Source organism: Watersipora subatra, chromosome 7, assembly GCF_963576615.1.
Source record: "Watersipora subatra chromosome 7, tzWatSuba1.1, whole genome shotgun sequence".
In the NCBI taxonomy this organism is placed as follows: domain Eukaryota; kingdom Metazoa; phylum Bryozoa; class Gymnolaemata; order Cheilostomatida; family Watersiporidae; genus Watersipora; species Watersipora subatra.
This window is the reverse complement of record NC_088714.1, coordinates 38,713,507-38,737,699: the sequence shown is the minus strand read 5'-3', so window position 1 is coordinate 38,737,699 and position 24,193 is coordinate 38,713,507. Positions and strand designations below refer to the sequence as shown.

Below are 24,193 nucleotides of genomic sequence, written 5' to 3'. Positions count from 1 at the left end.
ATTGATTGATAAGATCAGGGTCTGGCATAGGTCAGAGCCAATGAATGCATATTAAACCAGTTGGCAGGCAAATTGACATGTTTCATTCATATTCATGCAGTACTAGCTTGATTAATTGCAGTCAAATAGTGCAGTGGGTGAAGCTGCTGCAAAATAGTGACACTGGTTACAGACCCAGCTCGCAGAGGTGAAGGACATGCACTTACATTCCTGAACTGTAAGAGCGTGGTCCAAACACTCCGGGGTCCAAAGAAGTGTGGCTCTGTCTGCATCCCTTTCAGCATCTCTTGAATTCTCTGTGACAAGTCATAAATGTAATTCCTAATGAGCCTTTTAACGGGAGGCCTTGTAACAGGAGGATAAATGCCAATATAAACCACAATATAAACAAAACAACACATGCTAGTACTAGTGCCCAAACTACTTGGTACCCTCATTATTGCCTACTAACTTCTTAGAGCTGGCAGAGTAGCCTGGTGCTCTGGTCCAATGTTTATGTGTGGTTGGATATCTGTTTCTGGTGGGGGATTGAGCTGAGGTTCAATTACAGGTTCGATAGAATTCTCTTCAATGACGACGGGCTCAACTGTGGATGCATGTGTCTGGAAATCGTCATGCTCTACAGCCTGATCGGGTTCCTCAGTGATAGGTTCCTGCTGGAGACTTGAAATCTTGGTAGCAGGAAGAGATGCGCTGAGAGACGCCCCAGATGCCACAGGTGGTCTCCAGTAAGGACCTCTAAATAGCCCAGTACCGATTCGCATCGGAGACAAGATTGGAGGCGGAGTGTAAGGTGGAGGTGTCTTTCCTGTTTGCCGAACTCTGCAGCAGAAGAAAGAGAGATGGTCTCCCTAATGCCAAGGTCGTCATCATAGTGTAAGGTACAACTCGTGTAAGCGGCATGCTCATGGAAGTCATTATTTGACTTACCCAGGATTCTCTCCAGGTTCCCAAATCCGTGGAGACCGAAGCCGAGACTGTATGGCGGCAACATTTGGTGGAATAACTAGAGGTTCTGGTCGGGGCTTTCGCTTTTTCACTCCACCTGGTGGAGGACTTCGGAAAAGAACAGCTCCATCGGACTGTGTGAGCAGATCTGGAAAAAGCAGCTGCAAGTCAGCACGCTGATTATAGTAGGCAAACAACGACCAACTTGAAAAGATAACTCCAGCATGAAAACTGTTGATTATATGCCCATAGTCAGTTTCCACGACGCACATGATGCGCATTTGAAGTTGTGCAAGTTGAGTTACCGTACAATTGAGTGTTTCAATGGACCATCATTTAATGATGCCATTTCACACCAGAGCTTTGGTAGAAGACTAGACTGCGTCTCTAGTTATTGACCCACATAAGTCAAGAGGTAGTGATGCAGACTTGTCATGCTTAGCACATTGGGGCTCGCAATGAAAATGCCTCAAGTGTGAAAACATTTAGAATGGAATAGCTTGCACGATATTTCAATGCGCATCATTCGCAAGTGCTGTTTCCATCCTCCGCTATCATAAAATATTTGATGAAGATTTACGAATAGCAAAACTCCTTTGCTTGCGCAATTTTGCCGTTTCCATGCTGCGGATTTTGAAGGTTGACTAAAACATGCACATCATGGAAACAGTGACAGCAGCAGCATGCTCAATAACTCATGAAACGCTGACATAAGTTACAAATTCTATAGGCAAATCATGACCAATAAACTGCCAAGTCCTTGCCGCAGCCACAATGTCTAGCTTTATGATAACAATTTTGGTATGGATGTTTATTCTACAATTTACATTGTGCCAGACCATAAGAATCCTTGGTAAGGGTCAGTAATATTGTTTCCTCCGACCTCAAAAATAAAATCGGTAACTTCAACAGCAGTCCTCTAAGAATGTATAAACATCAAGCGAGATTGTTTATCCAGAATTAGCTCGGCAGAAAGTTGAACTAGATTGTAGTAAGCCAATGAGTGTTTATCAATCTCTTATCTTTACCAGATATGATAGCAGTAAGCCGGCCTGCGTAGCCAGCATCTGCATAGCCCCCAGCCTGCCACTAGGCTCTTCCCTACTTGTAACCTATACAAAGTTGTTAGACCAGCATGCACATTACACATTCCCTTGCCATGTTTAGCCGAGTTGCTACTCGCCGAGTTGCTACTCGCCTAGTTGCTACTCGCCGAGTTGCTACTCGCCTAGTTGCTACTCGCCTAGTTGCTACTCGCCTAGTTGCTACTCGCCTAGTTGCTACTAGCCGAGTTGCTACTAGCCGAGTTGCTACTAGCCGAGTTGCTACTAGCCGAGTTGCTACTCGCCGAGTTGCTACTCGCCGAGTTGCTGCTCGCCTAGTTGCTACTCGCCGAGTTGCTACTAGCCGAGTTGCTACTAGCCGAGTTGCTACTAGCCGAGTTGCTGCTCGCCGAGTTGCTACTCGCCTAGTTGCTAGTTGCTACTCGCCTAGTTGCTAGTTGCTACTCGCCGAGTTGCTACTCGCCGAGTTGCTACTTGCGAGGCCCTAATTTATGAACAAAACAAAAAACAAATCACCTCCACTAGAACTGTGTGAAAAAGAATGTCTGTAATCTTTGCCCCGCTGATGGTGGTTGTCTGCTGACATGCGACGATGCCGCCGCTGAGTCGACAATGGTTGTGCAAGCTGCTCTTGAACTTTGGCATACTCTTCATTTTTTAGCTGCTTCTGCTGATCTGCAAAACACAGCTATTATACAGAATAAAATATTATCAAAACAAACATACGAAATGTCGATAAAACAAAACCTTTCCTTAAGCTGTTGTTAAAAGGAATATCTGATGCGCTAAATACAACTTTTAAATACCTCGAAGAACCATTCATTATCGTTCTGCACTTACCTATCAGCTGTGTTGTGGAATGGAAGAACCAAGGATTAACGTAACGACCATTGGGAATAAAATCCATCAACAATGAAGACAATAATGATAGAGCTAATAGCGATACTTAACAGGATGATCAAGAAAAAGTGATGGCATTAGCGTGGTTCTACCGATCTTCCAACTATATCCATTAGCTTGTGCCAATGCCCTCTCTCACATCTCACCACCGTCAGCTTACTAGCTTACTAGTCAAAATGGCTACCAATCCAGGTTATCGCTAAGCTAATACTCCAGGCATGTTACACGCCTGACTTCACGCGCTTTGCCTGCAGTGAGCGCCGACCATTGCAAGCAATAACTATAGTCAAAGCAGAAAGCAGTATTGTCTTCTAAGCTATGAGCAATCTTGCGTAACACAGCCTTTTATTGGCTAGTTACTGCAAACAACATCCAGTAACGAAGAAGCTACAGTATACAAAGGAGCCAATGAAGACAAGTTATGCATGTGCGGAACAACAGTGCCTCATGCATCTGTTTGAGCAGGAGGGTGTGCAAAATTCTTGCAGACGGCTGTTTCCCTGCAGCCGTCACCTACAAATAACACACTACAATCTGCAATGGTTAGCTGCGCAGAACATGGCTTTACCTGAAACTTGAGCATCAGCCCATGCCATTGTGTTGGGAAGCTTGTCAGGCGCACTGGCATGCCGTTTCCTATTAGCCAGAAAGCTTTCAGAGCCACTGTTCTCACCCGGTCGTTCTCCACTCGTTATTTCTGACACTTCCCGATCATCTCTGTCTAACTGCAAAAATGGATCTTGCAAATTTTGCTGATCCCTGGAGTCATTTTGTAATAGCGTCAGGGCTGAATGGGCAGACGCATTGTCTTTACTGGTAGTCCTCACACGGACCTCATGAGATATTTCACTCAACTTGCTAGCGGCTGGACTGTTCATGTGACTGTGAAAGCTATCCGATCTCGCTCTGCTAGCCATCTCAAGCAAAAAGTGCTCAGAGTGTGCTGGATTGACAGAAAGGATTGGCAGAGGGGGAAAGGGCGCTTGAGGAGCGGAACCCTGCATTTGCCGAAACTGTTGCGTTAACATCAGTTCACTGAGTATGTGTCGTTGCTGGTCGACAGGAGAGAATGCAAACTGGTTAGTCAGAGAATTACTAGGGAATGTAGGCGGCTCGGACGACGACTGGGCATTAATGCGCTGATACTGTGTGCTGGCGCTGATGAAGGAGGTTGGAAGCACTGGTAGCCCATCGCCGCCCTGCCTAACGTTTCCCTGGTTATTGTTTTGGTTGACATTTGATTGGCTAGCAGCATCGTCAGTCAGACCTGACATAGGATGATGCTCTGGGACTGCGATATTTTGTTCCATGCTGTACTTATTGTCATGTACCATCAAACTGAGTGCACTCCCACTACTATCTCTCGAGGAAGAGGTAGTGAATCCCACCTTATTGTTACTAGATTGTTGCTGGAGAGGTCGAGAGGTCTGTTTTTTAACACTAGCATTCAGGTTGGCACTGTCCCCGACATCCGATTTGCTATTCTTAGAATCTGCCTCCTAGAACAAAGTTGATCTCTCTTTACATACGATATGAACTTTGTCTAGATTTAGCAAAGCAAAATTTCATAGATGAAACATTTTTCCTATGGCAGTACATGTACAACCTAACAGCTGCAGCGTGTGCAAGAAACGAGGGTGGCTGCAGTCAACTAAGCGTTACCTCAGCTTCACTACAATCCTATCAATAATCAATAAATTAGGTAATGGCTAAGCTAGGTTGACTGCTAAGCTGCAAAAGAACAGATCTTTAATAGCACAGTATGTTCAATCGCAGATTTCACCCACAAACACTCATCTGTCATGAAAGGCACACCGTCCATATCCACAAGTTGCATCTACAATGTAACATCATATACTACCACATTATATACAACATTTAACAACTACCTGTGCTAGTTGTCAGTGATTATCTGTGAGAGCGTTCGAGCGCATCGCTTGCTCAGCGTACTTCATATGGACAACATTGCTAGTCGTTAACCTCGAAGCTCACACAAGTTCTTAGAACTAGTGGCAGCCTCTCTGCGTTGCAAACAACTACTCCAACTGCGCATGGCTACTCGACTAACCAAAACCAATGAGAGCTGCTATTGCTCTATTATGCAAGCAAACAAAGACTGACTAGTGAACAGTGCGGAGGGAGGAGGAAACTAACTGCGAGTCGATGATAAGGTTATCCTAACAATAAAATGGCTGCAACTGTATACATAAGAGGAGAACCAAGATTACTTTCAGTTTGAATAGCAAATTCTTGTGTCTGTGAAGGGTGAGAATATAGCAGGCCTTTACAACTGATTGCTCCTTCCCACTGATTTGCCTAACCGATCTCATTTGTGCGCGAACTAAGGAGACAAAGAGTTCAGCAAAGAATCTGTCGAATGAACACCATATAAACAAATGCAAATGGAATTACAAACTGACCATGGGAGTTGCCACACCTGACTATCCATACACCTACCACCAAGCTGCAAATAACTTCACTTACAACATCAGGTTTAATGAGAAGCCAAAAGGTTTAGCATCCAAGAGACAGCATGATTACATCAGGCAGTACCAGCCATATAAAACAGTAAACATATTGCGGAATAATAAGTACCTTTGTTAATTGAATGAAACCAGCTATTGCATGGCATCTGCAAGAGTTGAAATACTCTACCCGTATTGTATCCCTGTACTAGTAGATGTACGCGAGCAATCAGTTGCATGAATGGTAGCAAGTGACAAGCAGATTAGCGAGGCACGCGAGACTAAGATATGACAAACAGCTGACAGACTTGGCACATCTCTGAGAGATCAGCAAGTTATCTCCTATCCGCTGCAGCGACATTGATTGACTCCACGTATGGTCCTCATGCTCAGGCGTTATCGCTACATAGCTCAGTCACCGCTCAACCCCTATGCAAGCCTTTGTTGGACAACCATTCAACCGTCACCAATCAAATCTAACAGCCAATAATAGACCATCTCTTATGAGTGGGGTGAAAGACTTGGGCTAAGCCGAAGAAATAACTGCTACTACCTCTATTGTTATTATCTAGGTATTGGAAGTGTCCAGATGAGGAAACAAGGTGGAGATAAGTTCCATAGAACAGTTGGACTGATAGAGGCGCCTGCTGTAATGCGATCGGTCATTTTATGAATAATATTATATACTATCTCTCACAATCAGTACATAAGTTTCATTGTTTTTACTTTGGTACAAAATAATTTAGTGATCATATCCATGATGTAGAGGCCCAAGTCTGGCTGCAATGATAGGCCCACGACATTTTACTGCAACAACACTTGTGCCCAAGCTAAAATCAAAGGCTACATGGAATGATCAATCATGGCAACTTTTTTCTGTGATGGTTCAGCAAATAATGTATCAAAGGGCATCTCCAGTTATCTTTTACCCAAGTTAAGCGCATCAGCGTCTTTATTGGCCTGTACAATCAAGCATTAGGAGAGTTAGGAGAATGATGAGTAAAGCCTGGTTTCCATATCGACTGCGAAACTCCGGCGGTAACTTGCGCAGCAAAATGCTTGCGACGCTAGGCTCGGCACATATAAAGCTGTTCACATATAAAGCTGTTCACATATAAAGCTGTTCACATATAAAGCTGTTCACATATAAAGCTGTTCACATATAAAGCTGTTCACATATAAAGCTGTTCACATATAAAGCTGTTCACATATAAAGCTGTTCACATATAAAGCTGTTCACATATAAAGCTGTTCACATATAAAGCTGTTCACATATAAAGCTGTTCACATATAAAGCTGTTCACATATAAAGCTGTTCACATATAAAGCTGTTCACATATAAAGCTGTTCACATATAAAGCTGCATCGCTAAACATAACCGCGTAATCAAATAAAATGTTCGTTCGCCATGTCGGTTCTATAATGGTGACCTTCACCTGTACAGTGCATTTCGGCAAGGTTTTGCCCGCGGCCTTTTTACGAAATTTGGTCCAGCGGTCTTCGCCGATACCCAGCGTGTATGTGCCCATTTTGCCGTTGATAGCCTGTGGTGCCGTCGCCGGTGCTTTGCGATGTATATGGAAACCAGTCTTAACATAACATGGCCAGGTCAGCACTCTTGTTAGTTATGTCATACTGGTGCTCGGCTTGAGCCTTTCATCGCTGGGTCTTGGCAGACAAGACACAGATATTGCGGGTGCAAGCCTCTACGATATTCTTTCAAGTTTTTGTTATTCCGTGGAATAGGAGCTGACAGGGCATTTTCATGTAGTCAGAGATGATTCTAAGTAAACCACTTTTTCAACATTATATTGAATGCTGTATGTACTGAATGTTGGCATGTTAACGAGCAATGAAATTGCTAAAGCAATTTGTTAACTGACAGAATGGTAAAATGACATCTATTTATAATAATATACTTGTAATATTTTCTTTTCAGTAATCATTTGTTGTTACAAGAACAAAAACCTAGTTTTGGAGACAAAAACAGCCGTGATGCAAGCTCAAAACTGTGTCATAGGACAGCCATTCTTTAGGCAAAGCAGATGCATGATGTCCATGCCGACAATTAGCCAATGCATAATTGCGAGGCAAAAGCACTTTTATTAGCCGATGTTCTTATATATTTTCTCTAATCAAGTCACCTTCCTATGTAGTTATGGTTACGCAACATGACAGATAGTTATAACGCATAGGCGAAGCAGATTCCAGTCATATCGAAAAGTTTGCAATGTATTGTATTTATACATTCCGCATTCATTTGCATTCATTTTCAAATGGTCGTTATAAAACTACTCCAATCATCTAATGAGTGCATCTTTGGCATGGGCTGGCAAGAAAATCTTCCTTCGCAGAAACTGCATTTAATAAATTGTAAAACTTATCTAGTAAAACGTAATAACGCATGCTCTCCTTTCCCGAATAGAAAAAGTGATTTTAAAAAACAATCAATTTCAATATAATTATATATCCGACGCAAAGATTGCGAATCATTCTTTCCGTTTTCAAAAGTTGATAAAACTTGACATTTGGTCAAAAATTACACAAAGAACATTATTGAAACCATAATTTGTAATGTGATTGCTGTGTCAATGCAATACAAATCTGTGCTGTCAGTTAATGCATAAAGTATTACAAAAACTTTTTAAAAAAATGAAAAAATAACATGGTGATGGCATGTATCTATAATAATAGAGAAAGCAACATACAGTGAAACTCGGCTAACTCGACCTTCACGGGACCGAGAGAAAGTGTTCGAGTTATCAGAGCGTTCAAGTTATGAGAACACTGTCACAAGTGCATGTATTATTGTGTTTATCAGTACATATACAAACCATATATAAATCAAAAGCATTGATTTCTTGTTGTAAGTTAAGGGACCTCTCATGTAATGTTTTAACAATTTTTATCAGAAAGTATAAATATTTTCCTTTTATTACTTGAGATTCGTTTGTTTTAGGTGATGTGACTGTCAGGACGTTTTCAGAATAAAATAGGCAAAACCTGATGACGGTTGAAACTCAGAAAAAAGACATATTTTTCTTTAGAGCGTTTTAACAAAAACCAGTTTTGCTGATTTTCTTAAAGATTATCTGAAGGTTACCTGGATTCTCCTTGCTTGCGGAGGGCTATCCCCAAGCGGATGTTTGGTAAAATTTGACTTTTTGCAAACCTTTAAAAAAGTTGTTAACAAAAATATTTTGCCGATAGTGGTAATAATGACGCCTAAGAACTACTAAAAGTTGTTGTTTATCTCTATGGCTTGGAATAAAGGAATATTCTAAAGCGATAACAACCATCTCGGTAGCCGTTGGGCAAAAAAACTGTTCATGTTAACGAAGTTAAGGTCGAGTTATCTAAAGCAATTCATCATTGCGTGGGAACGGACCAAACAAATCCGTTTGAGTTGACCATGTGTTCGAGGTATCGGAGGGCGAGTTATCCGAGTTTCACTGTATTTGCAAAAAACCTGTAAAACAAAAAACACCCTTCAACAGGATCTGCATAAATCATAAAAAAATAATTATAACAAATAATAAATTAATAACATAAAAAATATTTGCATGACAAACCTAAATGGAATACATGTACAGTGCACCCTCGAGATACGATTACCCTGATATACGATTTTTTCACCTTACGAAGCCAAACATTGTGATATCTTCACCTCGCTACACGATTTTTATTTCACCATACGAATTTGAGAAAAGTTTCGCCCGAGTTAAAATTTGGCCGTCGGTGTGCTCATAACACACGTCGAAATAAAAAAGACACCGAAATATAGTTTGCCGAAAACATTCTTAGAACGTTTAGAAGAGACACGATAATCGACTTATCTCATGTCCGCGTGGAAAATTTCGTGTAAAATACACAAGCGAGAGCAAATATTCGTTTGTAGCGTTATTATAGCTTTTACTATAGACTTTTAAGTCAGCATACGTATATAACTACAAGTATCTACATTTAATTAGTTATTTATGGAATCTGAGACCGATACAATCGTTACAAAACGAAGGAAAAATGATTTCTATGTCAACAAAGTTGGATGTTGTAAATAAGAAGGGACACGTATTATTAACATTGTCAAGGAATGTGATCGCAACCAATCAGCATTTGCAATTATTATTAAAACAAGAACTCCATTAAAGCAAGCACAAGAAAGAGCTTCCGACTGAAGATTTGAATGAGCTAGATCATGCACGCGATCAGCATTCAAAAGGAGCAACCATTTAGTAAAGGCGAGGATGTAGAAGATACAGAAAACCCCACATTCGCAGAAATATTTCAAGTGTTTAATTTACTGATGTAGACTGGTACATTAAAACAATGCATGTATAATATATATTATTCATCTCTTGTGTGGCATGTTTTTCATATTTTATTCATTTTATTTGTTTCCTTTTGATTTTATGTTTTATTTTCTTGTTTAACCATGTCTTTGCATATGGGCTTGTTATCTTCTACGTGAATACAATTCATCGTATGTATGTAACTCATAAAACTAGCTACTCAAGATAGTTGACGCATCCACATTACTTTCCGAAACTTGCTAAAGCCCTGTCCCCCCTAGGGTATAAATATGTACAAACTTTGTATGTATGGTTACATTGATTCTTGTGCACATTTCATACAAAACAAACTACTGTACCACATTCTCTGGATCCTTTTACAAGCGTTAGCTAGCAATTTTCTGCATTGCACCATCAATTTTTTCGTAGAAGTAGAAAAATTGGACAGGAATTGACAACTTCTTTTAGCCTGCTAAAAAATTCCAATTCATTACGTTTTAAATTTATTTTCAAGTGTACAGCACCATAATTAGCATTGATACGTTTTTGCCTCCTCTCTGCTTTACTCGCTACATGTACCAGCTAAAGCCACGTTACCCCAAAGGTATGTACGTCCTGTATAGAAAATAAAATTTCATTTTTCTTTTCGGTAGCCATTAAATGGTCAAGTGTGCGAGAGGCCGCTTTCTATAACTGCATCGCTCGGCCTTATTGATTTAGGTTGAAAAAGGTTTCAACCGGATAGGCTAAAGTTTATAGTGAAAGTTAGGATAGGAACTGCTGAAGGATAAAATTTCGTGATAAAAAGTTGAATTTTAGTAAAATAATTCAAAATACAGTCAAACATGGATAACTCGCCCATGGATAGCTCGAACACATGGTTAATTCGAACGGTTTCTTTGGTACGTTCCCACGTAATGATAAATTGCTATAGATAACTCGAATTCAACACTGTTAACTCGAACTGTTTTTTTGCCCAACGGCTACCGAAACGGTTGTTATCGCTTTAGAAAATCACTTTATTCAAAGCCATAGAGGTAAACCTCATCTTTTCGTAATTCATAAGCGTCGTTATTACCACCATTGGCAAAATATTTTTGTCAACGACTTTTCTAAAGGTTTGGTGAAATTTGATTTATACTGCTATACGATGAATAGCACGGGCTAGCCGGGTCACGCGCGCAAGGATTTTTGCCACGCATACAAAACAAAAACAGCATGTTGTTTTTGTTTTGTATGTGCGTGGCGAAAATCCTTGAGTGCGTGACCCGGCTAGCCCGTGATGAATAGTTTTCCGACGTTGATTCCGTGTTGAATCAACGTCGAAATGTTGAATGTTTAAAACGTCTTAAAAATTGTTGTAATTAAACGTATACGTTGTCTTAGCTAAAAAAAACTATTCATCGTTTGACCTAAACACAGAATACGTGTGTACATTCAATAAGTATCCATTCAAAAAGCGTGAGTGATATACAATGTACCGTAAAACCTCGTAAAACTTCTAATTGACCTGCCTCGGAGTGTTGCTCTTAACGAATCCCAGGTAAAGTAAGGTAATCTTTGCATAAACTTCAAGAAAAATCGGCAAAATTGATCGTGGGTAAAACGCTCAAAAGAAAAAGATGTCTTTTCTTTTGAGCATTTCAACAACGATCAAGTCTTGCCAATGTCAATCTAAAAAACGTCCTGGCAATAACATCACCTCAAACAACAAACCAATCTCAAGTGATAGAAAAATCTCTATACTTTTTGATAAAAACGTTTTAAACTTAACATTAGAAGCATTTAATTTGAAACAAGCCATTTGTGCTTTTGATTTATATTATAGTTTGTATATGTACATGTATCTACTAATAAATAAGTAAATACATGGACTTGTGACAATGCTATGATAACTTGAACGCTCTGATAATTCGAACACTTTTGCTCGGTCCCGTGAAGTTCGAGTTATCCATGTTTGACTGTACATACTAAAACTTAGTTTTAAGTGTAGGTTTAGCAAGCTAAACTTACTTGAAGTGAATTCAAAGTTTATGTTATGCGTACCTTTTGAAGGCAAAAACTTCTTACCGTACGTACTGCATTTGGTACACACATTATAATTTTGCGTTTTATTGCAGATCATAACCATTAAAATACATTAAATACAGTTACTGTAGGTAACTATAATTACTAAAGTTAACATACTACTTTGTTGCTAATTGTCAATATGTCAATTTTTATAAAAAAAATTGACGATTTTCACCAGGGGTGTTTGCATTGTTTAATTACGATGGTCTCTATACCCCTACATACGATTTTTTCACCATACGATGCCAACCCTGGAACGAATTAACATCGTATCTCCAGAGTGCACTGTACTTAGTGGATACTAATCAGACACATTAGAGTTGTCAGTTCACGGAGTTTATTAACAGAGATGATAACTCCTCCAAAAGATAAATAGAAACAAGAAATTATTGAATATTTAATCTGAAAATGGGTACTAACACCAAATGTTCTGATGAAAGTGCTGTGTGAGATTAAAAGTGTTTCAAGGCACTCATAATCACGACTTTAAAAATCTTGTGAAGGAAATTAACGCGTTGTATGAAAAATCTTCTCATTAGTGTGACTCAATATTACTAAATGTAACACTCTATTGATTACATTCAAGCGCTTAGACATGTGCACATCTATATAAATTTTTGATCACTTATCTTAATCTACACTTTTGAAAGATGTTTTTAAAATTAAATTCACATTATTTAGGGTGTACCACTGCTTAGAGCTGGGTTGGGCTACCAACTTTATAAAAGGTTTATAAAAGTTTGAACATTAAGTTTTTTGATATTAAAATAATATATATACATACATCAACATTTCTGTTATTCATGTATTTACTTTCCTGACTACTTCGTTTCAAGCGACAAAAAATAAACTACAATCGATAATGAAATTTTACCTTGAGTTACTTGTTAACTCTCACTGCCAGATAATCAGTTATACCTTCTGCTAGTTATACCTTCTGTTAGTTATACCTTCTGCTAGTTATACCTTCTGCTAGTTATACCTTCTGCTAGTTATACCTTCTGCTAGTTATACCTTCTGCTAGTTATACCTTCTGTTAGTTATACCTTCTGCTAGTTATACCTTCTGCTAATTATACCTTCTGCTAGTTATACCTTCTGCTAGTTATACCCTCTGCTAGTGCAGCACCTTAAATTCGACCCTTGCCCTTTTGGGAAGCAGAACTTTGTTTTATTGAATATGAAAAATACTGATATAAATAAACTGCTTAAATGTTTGTATCAGTTTCTTAACATAGTTATAAATACCACAAAAATATAATTTACCGACTATTGTGCAATTTCTATTAATAAATGTAGCTTTGTTCCTGAGACCGAGCCTGGGAACCAGCCTTTTAAACACGCACCTGCGGAAAATCTGATTAAAAATGAAAGAGATCGCGGGCATCGTAGGGCCCACGACTAGTTGATAATAATAGATGCAATATACAAGTGCTTATCTTTGATCTATATATTTCTTAGTCTGTGGATCTGTCATTCCAGCTATAGCATGGGCCGATTATTTTTATTGATCATTATGACACCCCAGTTACAAAATTCTTTTTGTAAGGTTTGATTACTATATCTGGGGGTCAAAGCCAATTCTTCTCGCGAGGACAATTATGTTGTCTCAAGTAGGAATAGCCTCACTATTATCGCTCCGTTCGGTCAGACAAAGACAGTCCAATGTCGCATTTTTACATTTGTACCAGTATCGAGAGGTACCAGTTTCGCAGTATCCAAGGTTTTGATGGATAGCTTCTGGTGGAACAGTAATCTTGTTTTATACACACACTTCTATGCAACGAATTGTTATTAATAATTCAACATATTCAGGATTTTTATTTTGTTTTCTCAGTTTGTATTATTGTGTCGTTACCAAATAATCTTTTATTTTAATCGTAGCAAACCGTCTTAATTTAGCTATTACTTGCTAATTATTTCACATTTACATCTAAACCTTTTTATTATCGTTTTATTATTTTCTTAATTTGTTTGGCACATTTTCCTAATGATATGAAGTTTTGAAGTTACAGTTGTTCGAAAAAGTTTAAAAACCTTTACAGTTGTTTTTATTTTCTCTCTTAATTTATTTCAATTACACAAAACACTACTCTCATGATATGTAGTTTGAAAGTTACAATGGCAAATGTTGTTATATGTTAAACACAAATCAATTTTCTAACCAAAGACTTTTTTATTACCCGGGCAATGCCAGGTAGCACAGCTAGTCATAACCTAAATTGCAATTAAAATTCATTGAAAATAATGTAGTCATACTTCGATTTACGAGCTTAATGCGTTCCGAGACTGAGCTTGTATGTCAATTTACTCGCATGTTGGTGCAATTTATTTATATGTAGAACAATTAAATATATATTGATTGGTTTCCATACTCTAAAAAAATGCAAATAAAACACTCAAAACCAGATATTGTAACAGAAAGAACATGTCATACACAGGACATGTGATCCTTGTCATTTCATACACAGGACATGTGATCATTGTCATGTCATACACAAGACATGTGATCCTTGCCATTTCATACACAGGACATGTGATCCTTGCCATGTCATACACAGGACATGTGATCATTGTCATGTCATACACAGGACATGTGATCCTTGCAATGTCATACACAGGACATGTGATCCTTGTCATGTCATACACAGGACATGTGATCCTTGTCATTTCATACAAAGGACACGTGATCCTTGCCATGTCATACACAGGACATGTGATGCTTCTCATGTCATACACATGACATGTCATCCTAGTCATGTCATACACAGGACATGTGATCCTTGCCATGCCATACACAGAACATGTGATCCTTGCCATGTCATACACAGGACATGTGATCCTTGCCATGTCATACACAGGACATGTGATCCTTGTCATTTCATACAAAGGACATGTGATCCTTGCCATTTCATACACAGGACATGTGGTCCTTGCCATTTCATACAAATGACATGTGATCCTTGTCATGGCATACACAGGACATGTGATGCTTCTCATGTCATACACAGGACATTTGGTGCTTGAACATACGTACAACTGCGAGGCAGGCTCACCATACGACAACAGCAAACAACAGCAACACTCTCTTATAAATGGATGTTGAAACAACTGGCTACTATATGAAAGATCAGAGGTTGGAAGGGATTGGTAGGAAATATCTAACCGTAACCCAAAACATTCCTGTAGGCTTGACAGCGTCGCCTCATTTCCTTATAGCGTGCTGTCAAAGAGTTCAAAGCTTAGAGATGGTTCAATACTCTAATGTTCCAGGAAGCTACCAACTAAATACATGGACAGTACTCACTGGCTTTTTGATGTTGATATAACCGCCGTGCAAACGCATGTGACCATTGAGGGCTGGAAGGTTCTTAAACCTCTTGTGGCATATCGTACATTCAGCTGGCTGAGGGTTGTCACTGCAAACATGAACATCACTCTTTTCGTCTACATGCCTTTCAAAATGCTTCATAATAAAAGTCACAAAATCATATCAATTACGTGGAAAACCAAATTCACCAACAAACGACATTGATGGCAGATGTCCAGATGAGTAAGCGCTAATGGAGTAAGGATTGGAGTTGCTCTACCATGCGTTACAGAATGAATTTAATAGGCCACAATTTCAAGTGTAGGTGAGGAAAAGGAAGGAGAGCAGATTAATTAAAAGCGCATTAAAACGCCATTAGAAATGTTTTACATTGTGCAAAGCTTGAATGAAAAGAGAATGACAGTTTTCCGTCCAAATATTGTTCGGCAATGAAAGTCAATGTGCCTTAAAGTATTTTCCATCGATGTTCACAATGTGTTACAAGTTTTGCAAATGATGACCAAATACTCTTGTATCCCCACAGTGCTCAGGCTCATAGTGCTCGGTGCTCATAGTTTTCGTAGCACAGGCGAGCGTTAGACAATTGACAGCCAACCTAGAAAAATGTATTTTCAGACAACACGTTCGCTGAAACAGACAAGCCTGGCAGGTACCGAAACATTCTGTTCAGGGGTAAACAAGTTAACAAAGATATTAAAAGGCTGTTTACCATAGCATAGACAAGGTGATACTGAAAGCCAGCTCGGTACATAAAAAAGCGAATGATGGAAGAACAATCGCTACTATCGCTATAGAATAAGCAAGCTGAACTTGTTGTCATCAGGTTTCTTCGTTTCCGACTCACTTCACTTTAGTATCGGATATTTGCATTAATAGATTCTACCATACGAAACGCTATTCTCATTGATCGCTATACATGAGCAAAAGTCAGATATTGGACCAAGCAATAATAGTACTAATAATAGTACTAATAACAGTACTAATAATAGTCCTAATAATGGTAGGGTCAAGTGGGGTAAGTACACCATCGAAAAAGGGTAATTCAATTTCGCAGTCTTACTGCTTTGCTTTAAATAAATATTTAAGTCTAATATTGGTCATTTTGAAACTCCAGAATGTTCTGAGCAAGAATATCAGCGCTAGAAGACTGTTAATTAAATATCATTGCTTTGTATGAAGCGCTATAAAATGGGTGTCTAGGTGGTGCACTTACCCCATATACAGGGGTAAGTGCACCACCTAGCCATCTTTGCCATTGTTATGCATTGGTTGATAAACAGAGGCAAATGCATCAAATTGCTGATATTGAAATTATATAAAATTCAATGGAAATAGAAAAAAAGTTTTTTGAGCTTGTACCGCACCACTGAAATATTGATCTTATTGAACATTAAAATTTCAAAAATTATCAATTCTATACCATTGCAATTCGATGACCAGTTTTACTCAAGTGAACCATAAAGTTGACATAGACTAACTCAAAAGTATAACAAGAAAGACTATAGAGATTGGGAGAACTTGAAATGAGATTGCACTGTCTCTTTCGATGGGGAACTACATGTGTGCCGGGTGGTGCACTTGCCCTGCCCCTGTGATATGTTCAGGTGCACATAGGTTAGTGTTAATGTGCACTACATAGGTGCACTTGCCCCTGTCTCTAAAATTATCAGGGGCAAGTGCACCACCCCAGTTAAAATAATACAAAATTATTTGTTTGGATTAAAACAATAAACAAAGTATTCTATGGATAGTCACCAGTTACACTCAATAGTTAGCCAAAACAAATATCCACTAAAATGAAAGTTATAAAATTGTCAGTACACAGCTCTAAATTTAAAGCCAACTACTTAAATAGTGCATTTACGTTTTGGTTGCTCACTTCACAAAAATTTGAAATCCAGCATGCAGGGACTATAGCTTCCTGCGGAGGATCATGGGGGATAGTCCTGCAACTCAGAGACAGCTATGCAGTGATTGACTGATAAAATCTCAACAGCTGGTGCACTTGCCCCAATGGTGCACTTACCCCACTTGACTATACTAATAATAGTCCTAATAATAGTCCTAATAATAGTACTAATAGCAGTACTAATAACAGTACTAATAACAGTACTAATAACAGTCCTAATAATAGTACTAATAACAGTACTAATAACAGTCCTAATAATAGTACTAATAATAGTACTAATGTACTTTAGCTAGTCGAATACTAAGTTAAGGCCAAGGCAGTTAGTTAAGGCGATGCATGCGTAAACAATGCGTATGGCAATATGTCATTTGGAAATGAACATGTTGGTCTATATATGTAAAGATAACACCGACATGTTGGTCTATATATGTAAAGATAACACCGGCATGTTGGTCTATATATGTAAAGATAACACCAGCGTACCTGGGGTTGGCTGAAATAGCTTATTACTACAATCTCATTCAAATTTAATTTATTTGCAACACATGGTCATTGCATCCATGATTCGCTCTAGAACGACCATGAAAACAAGGATTCCCACAAACAGTCATTTATATATGAACAATGATCCTACCACTAGGTACATATCCAACTTCAACAACAGGACTATAAATCCAACAAGGATGTCATTGCCTTCACAAGACTGAGACTGATGTTTATTGATTCATCTATTGTTAGCACGATGCATCGTTTTGTAGCATCAGTATATATAGACGGCCATAGCAAATATCTACAATATGTGTTAACGAATGATGCATTTCGTCAGTGCTTGTTGCTTGACTTTTGGACGAAACTGATCTTAATGACATCATTTATCGATGACCTACAAACGGTAGGCCTTACCTCCTTATTCAGATGTGATTGATAGAGTGAACAGAAAATAAAATGAATTTAAAAATCGTAAAAAATGTTTTCGTATAATTAACAATTCAAAGAGAACTGGAGCTGACCACCTCAAATGGTGCCGCGTAGAAAGCGAGTGAAACAGTTCATCCCAACTCAGGGGTCGGCAACCTTTTCCACTCAAAGAGCCATCGTTGAAACAATACTACATGTAATGTTTTTGTTTAGCTTTAATGTTTATATATGTTTACACAATAAAATGAAAAAGTGTGGCGTGTATAATGATTTAACTGCTGAGAAAACAAAACTACACTTTTGCAATAAACAAATATAGAAAACAAAATAACATAAAAACAAATAAAGAACAATAAAATAATTTTGGCGGTTTTATCGGCGCATATATCGGTTTTATTGGCGCATATATCGTTATAAGGTGCTTTACTTGTGCTAGTGTTGTTTGTCAGTAATGTTGTTGGCGATATTGGGACCTAAGTGGCTGGCCAGCCATACTAGATTTCTAATTGTTTAACCCTGTTTGTTGACATAATATCAGAAGGTATCTCTTAGCGATCTAGTCCTCAAGGTCAGAAGGAGCAGCGCTGCAAGGGGATGAAAGAGCCGCAAGGGCATGAAAGAGCCGCAAGGGGATGAAAGAGCCGCAAGGGGATGAAAGAGCCGCATGCGACTCCGGGGCCCTGGGTTGCCGACCCGCCTCAACTGAAGCTAGATGGAATAAATTTCATGGCAACAGCAGGTTGGCCAACTGACACAGGTGGCTGACACAGGTGCAGCGACTGCAAGCTGATCTACATTTTCCATTGGATTGAGTTGAGTAAATATCCAAACATGGCAGCAGTTCACACAATAATAATGAAAACATGTTTGGTACAAACTACACATTTTCTTGCTAATGAACAAAAAAGCTCTGGACAGATGTAGGACGTAGGAGACCTACGAGTACAGATGGAGCCTGACTTGAAGAAACATTTCAGCATCTGTCAAGGCCTGCTTCTAGTACTCATAAGATAATCATTGTGACAGCAATGATCATCAACCGTCATCAGCAAGCCAGTCACATCATGTCATAAAAAACAATCCAGTATGCAGCTGAATGTGGTATCTTCTATATTTTGTATGCTCTAGTCCACAATTTTCAAGCTTCAACTTTTATACTTTATAATTTTGAGAGGTCCTTGAAAACGCATGGTTACTGAGATTAGCACCAAGTAAGATGCACCCAGCGAGATACAGTCTATACGGATATTGCCTGTTTGATTGCTCCAATTTATACTTGATACAAGACTAATAGTTACACAACGTCAAGTCAATTCCGCTGGGTTATAGAACTTACCTGTACATGAATGATTGCTGTGAATCGCCGCTGGGATTCGTTGGTCCCTGATCAAACCTGAAGTACTGTTGCCCTGGACCTGAGGGATAACTCGGAGAGGCATGAGGAGAAGGACTTGATGTGTCCCCAGGAAATGGCTGATACATGTTAGCAACGCCCCCTATAAAACAGTTACAATATTTCATAACGAATAAAACGAAATGTTATGCTAACAATCCAACTACATAACAAAGACTAAATGTTTTCAGCTCATTCTAACAGCTTTTTATGCGACCCTGTGACTGTTATCATTTAGCTAAGTCGCTTCCAATCACATCAGAGTGAATTAGATAAAGAAATTAGATAAAGAAAACTTAAACCTGGAACCATATGAAGACCTCAATGGAAGAATGATCAATGTCACATTTTCTCAAAATACTAGATTTATCTTCTCTTAATAATTCTGGCCACAAAGTTTAGTCTCTGTGATAGTTTCAGCAAAAATGATCAAGGTCCAGAGATATTCCTGCTTAAAATAAACTAGCTCTTTGCAAAAATGATCAATGTCCAAGGACTACACAGCAACAGCGATCATTTTTCAGTCATGTGATTACTTTCAGCCAATAGCAACACATACTTGTTTGGGAATTTTCAACTTATAACCATCGGGTTTTTCTTTCAGAAGTTTGAACTCTACTGTTATTATGGCTTTCGTAAGTACCTCTCAAGTTAGAAAACAGAGAATTACTTAGGCTGATTATGTCAGACTTTTCTATAAAATTACCCTAAAATAATGAAGCAATTTCTAATTTTTGTTTGGAAATTTCCAACTTGAAAACGAACAATTTTTGTGTAAGTTTTTGTAAGTGCCTCCCGTGTTAAAAAACAGATAATTACATACGTTGATTATATTATTGCTGAGTCAGATTTTCATGATTACACGAACAATTCAAATAGCAGCACTAACTTTGATGGTGGTGAAATTAATAGTTGTGTAAGAATAAAGAACATTGTTGAGTATCGCTTTAGCTTCGTGGCGATCGTAGCTTCACATAGCTTTAGCAATGCACAAAGTGTAGATACATTAATTTTTTTGCAATGCACTATTTGTTAACAAGTGTGCAAAAATAAAATATATGACAAAAATGTTCTAGATAGAGGTGCAAGTTGAAAAAATTTGTATACATATCATGAAGCAAAATCTGTAATTTTCGACAAAATGGCTGGCAGTAGGACCATAGCTAAATTTTTACATGGATGGCAGTGAAAGGGTTAATAACTTGATACAATGGACAGAGGCAGTAGGAGTGAAGAGAAATATCCCAAGAGTACTGATAAGCAAAAAAAAGTGTGCAAAAACGTGTAGTGTAGTGCAAAACAAAATATTGCAGTTTTTCTAGGACACAGTCAAAAAAGTTGTTGTAGGATTGTGACCTGTTCATTTTTTTTTGGTTGAAATTTGGATGGTAGAAACCCCATATTTTACTGCAATATAGCGTTTAAAATTAGAATATTATAACATTTTCACCTAATAAAACATAACGCCTAGAGAGTTGTCAATGATTTCCAAAGTAAATCGATCAATGTACGTTTAGTGGTTTCAACGTAGGCCATGTTGTGCCACCCCAAATTATGTCTACCGATTCTTTGCTGATCACATTCCCAGGTAATATCCTTATTGACCAATAGCTAAAAGGTTTCTATGATATAAGTTGTGATTCGTTCTAAAAATATTTTGTTAACTTTAAAATGACTATATCTCAAGTTTGAACAATCGTGACATTGATCATTCTTCCGTTGAGGTCTTCATATTATATCAGGAAAACTGCATCACATCGAGAAAACAACATCACATAGGGAAAACCACATCACATCAGGGAAAACCATATCATATTGGAAAAACCACAGTGCATTGAAAAAACCACATCACATTAAAAACATAATATCTTACTGGAAAATACAGAAGAGTGCAATGCAATGGACTATTACAAATGAATGCTACGCACCGCCACCATTGAGGCCAAAGTTAGGTAAAGACATGTCATAGAGTGTCTCAGCTGGTACATTGTGATGATTCTCTAGATGGCGTCTTAAAGACCTCGCATCACAGTAGCTCTTCGTGCAGCCCTCAAAGCTACATTCAAACGGTTTCTTTGTCCGATGAGTCATCATATGGCCATTTCTGACAAAAAATAAGGAAAACATTATTTACTAATCATAACATGAAAAGCAAAATTTGACTAACTTGAGCTCTGATCTCCCATGAGCACTGAATACCTACCTAGCTGACTGTAACTGTGAAATTGACTACATAGACAACCTACTATAGATGTAACAATGACTACATACACAACCTACTATAGATGTAACAATGACTACATAGACAACCTGCTATAGATGTAACAATGACTACGTAGACAACCTGCTATAGATGTAACAATGACTACATAGACAACCTACTATAGATGTAACAAAGACTCCATAGACAACCTACTATAGATGTAGCAATGATTACATAGACAACCTGCTTTGATATAACAATGTTAAGAAAGGGCTAGCTGTATATATATGGAAATCAGTCTCATCGACTTGACACAATCACTATGTTTCCATGGTGCGCAGTACTGCGAAGCAGCCCCCTCCGAAGTCGAGGAGATCGTACGTTTCCATGCTGCGCCGTGGTATTCAGCAAATTAGCCAGAAAAAAGAAATTGTGTAAATCGAATTGCTGGATGGATACATGGAATCGATCATAGGTACCGAACGTCAGAAAAGGTCTTTTTATGCTTTTGTCATCATTATACTTTTATTTACAATACACATTCACAATGTTTTACAAACCTTAACACAATTTTTACAAATAATATATTTTTAATAAATATTTATGTAAGTAATAGATTATTGAAATGTTACTTTAGGGCTTGCCACCTATTTTTCGAAAAGTGTTGGTATCGATAACAAAGTCCAGGAAAGTAATCACTTCATCATCTTCGTAGGAGCAGACCATAAGTAAATTTAAGTGAAAAAATATCGGAATAGCAAAAACAAAGATAAGCAGGATAACTTTTTTACTAGTCTATGGCGCTCGAAGAATCTGTTTCTATGGCATGAGAGCTATGTGCAGCCACTGCGCAGTCGCTGTTTCCTTGCTGCGAATTTGCACTGGCTTCGCACTGATCAGTGCGCAGTGATTTCAGTGCGAAGACGCCGTTTCCATGATTCGGAGATATCGTAACTCCGAAGCACTGCGCATCATGGAAACATAGTGAATATGGCAGTAGCAGCAATTTGTTTGTGTCACACCTGAAGCTAACGATTGACCAGAAACACCAACATTGGACATCTTATGCCTAATTAACACTAAATACTCTGCCCTATGATCTGACAGAGAGCTTTTTAGTTAGTCGCATGTTAGCTATGTTAGCGAACATTTCAGACACTTTATACCAAAACATCGCTTTTATGAATGCTAATGAACTACAATCTTTATATCAACAAATAAGCTTGTATTGAAAGTAATAGACAATAGTTTAAAGAATTTAATGAACAAAACTGTTTTATACATAACTGACTGTTCAATAAAATTCTATATGATCTCATGAGACAAATGTATCACTTTCCTTTTGACAGCTGCAAATAAAATAACATTTTCTATGCAGAACATCAAGAAAATTAAGTATCCGAGTAGTATACAAAGATTACTAATGTTTACCATCGGTCAGTGCACACTAGTCGACTTTCGCAAGAATTATTATCATACCATATGTTGACAGTGCTCAGTCATTTGCACAACTGATTAATTTTTTATACTGATCATATTTTTCATTGGAAAAACTGTAAGCCTAGTGTTTTTATGCTTTGTATAAGGCATTTTTTGATAAATGATTGAAAAACAAAAATTTTGTTTAAAAACTTAAAAATGAAGAAAAAACTTCGCAACAACAAACAAATTCATGGATCCAAAATTGGATGCAGGTACGGATAATTGTTAAAGTTTGACTTGCATAAAATTCACATTACAGTTATTTGGTATCAGAAGATTCACCATGTCTTACTTCGCTGTGTTGTAGGTGCAAAATACGTGGAAATGTGATTACAAGCTCTTAAAAGCTAAAAAATGAACAGTTAATCGCCGCCATCACGAAAACGCAGTAGGTTAGAATCCCTTTATTGTGATGCCATACTCAACTAGATGTGGTTATTGTTTTGACATGTGATGTCATCATGTAAAATAAAAGCCCAATAAAAGGCTCAATATAAAACATCTCATAGCACTAGTTTATGACAAACACTTCGGGTTCTACCGAAAAGCCCTTATCAAATATAGATGCTCACTACTTTACAGTTTCATTTTAGTTTGGTCTAATCATCTAGTCGTAATCTGATCATGTGACCCATACTTCCTGCCAAATGGCGCGAACAATTTCCGCAACATTTTTCGACTATTACTGGTGACCAACAGGCTCCTCATGTTTATCAGAGGATGATATGCACTCCTTCGAGCTAAGGTTAAAAAACTAAACTAAATTTTTAGGCTAGGTTTTGAGATATCAGTGCTCAAAGTGATAGCATTACAATAAAAATGAAATAGATGTGTAAGGACAATAATTGTCCTTACGCATGTCATTATAGACATGGTTTTATTAAACGGGTGAAGTTTATTTGTGAAAATATTTCGACGATGGAGGTTGCGTGAAAGTGTTAACAGAAGCACATCGTGTTCAACTACGTCCCATTTGAGCTGTTTTGGAAAGGGATTTTAACCTACGGTCTTTTTGTGATGGCGGCGATTAACTGTTCATTTTTGAGCTTTTAAGTATTATGCAATCAGAATAAAATATATTTTAAAAATAAAATCATTAGGAATTAATACTAAAATTTATAAAATATAAAAGTTTCATAATAAAAAAGGGTTTGAAAAACATTAATGGCATTCATGGTTGATTTTGATCTCCTGTGGTTGACCTTTAGTTACACCTCTGGCA

At 38.0% G+C, this 24,193-nt stretch overlaps 1 protein-coding gene across 1 annotated transcript in view; it reads right to left on the bottom strand.

Moving 5' to 3' along the window:
• Positions 1 to 24,193, bottom strand: part of LOC137399331 (zinc finger protein 541-like) — a 111,382-nt gene that overhangs the window by 3,288 nt on the left and 83,901 nt on the right. The window contains exons 9-16 of the mRNA XM_068085400.1: positions 21,215 to 21,390; positions 19,230 to 19,389; positions 15,043 to 15,154; positions 3,481 to 4,411; positions 2,529 to 2,687; positions 931 to 1,096; positions 452 to 822; positions 207 to 296 (exon numbers count right to left, since the gene is read on the bottom strand). Coding sequence (XP_067941501.1) covers positions 207 to 296; positions 452 to 822; positions 931 to 1,096; positions 2,529 to 2,687; positions 3,481 to 4,411; positions 15,043 to 15,154; positions 19,230 to 19,389; positions 21,215 to 21,390 — 2,165 coding nt within the window. The remainder of the gene's footprint in view (positions 1 to 206; positions 297 to 451; positions 823 to 930; positions 1,097 to 2,528; positions 2,688 to 3,480; positions 4,412 to 15,042; positions 15,155 to 19,229; positions 19,390 to 21,214; positions 21,391 to 24,193) is intronic.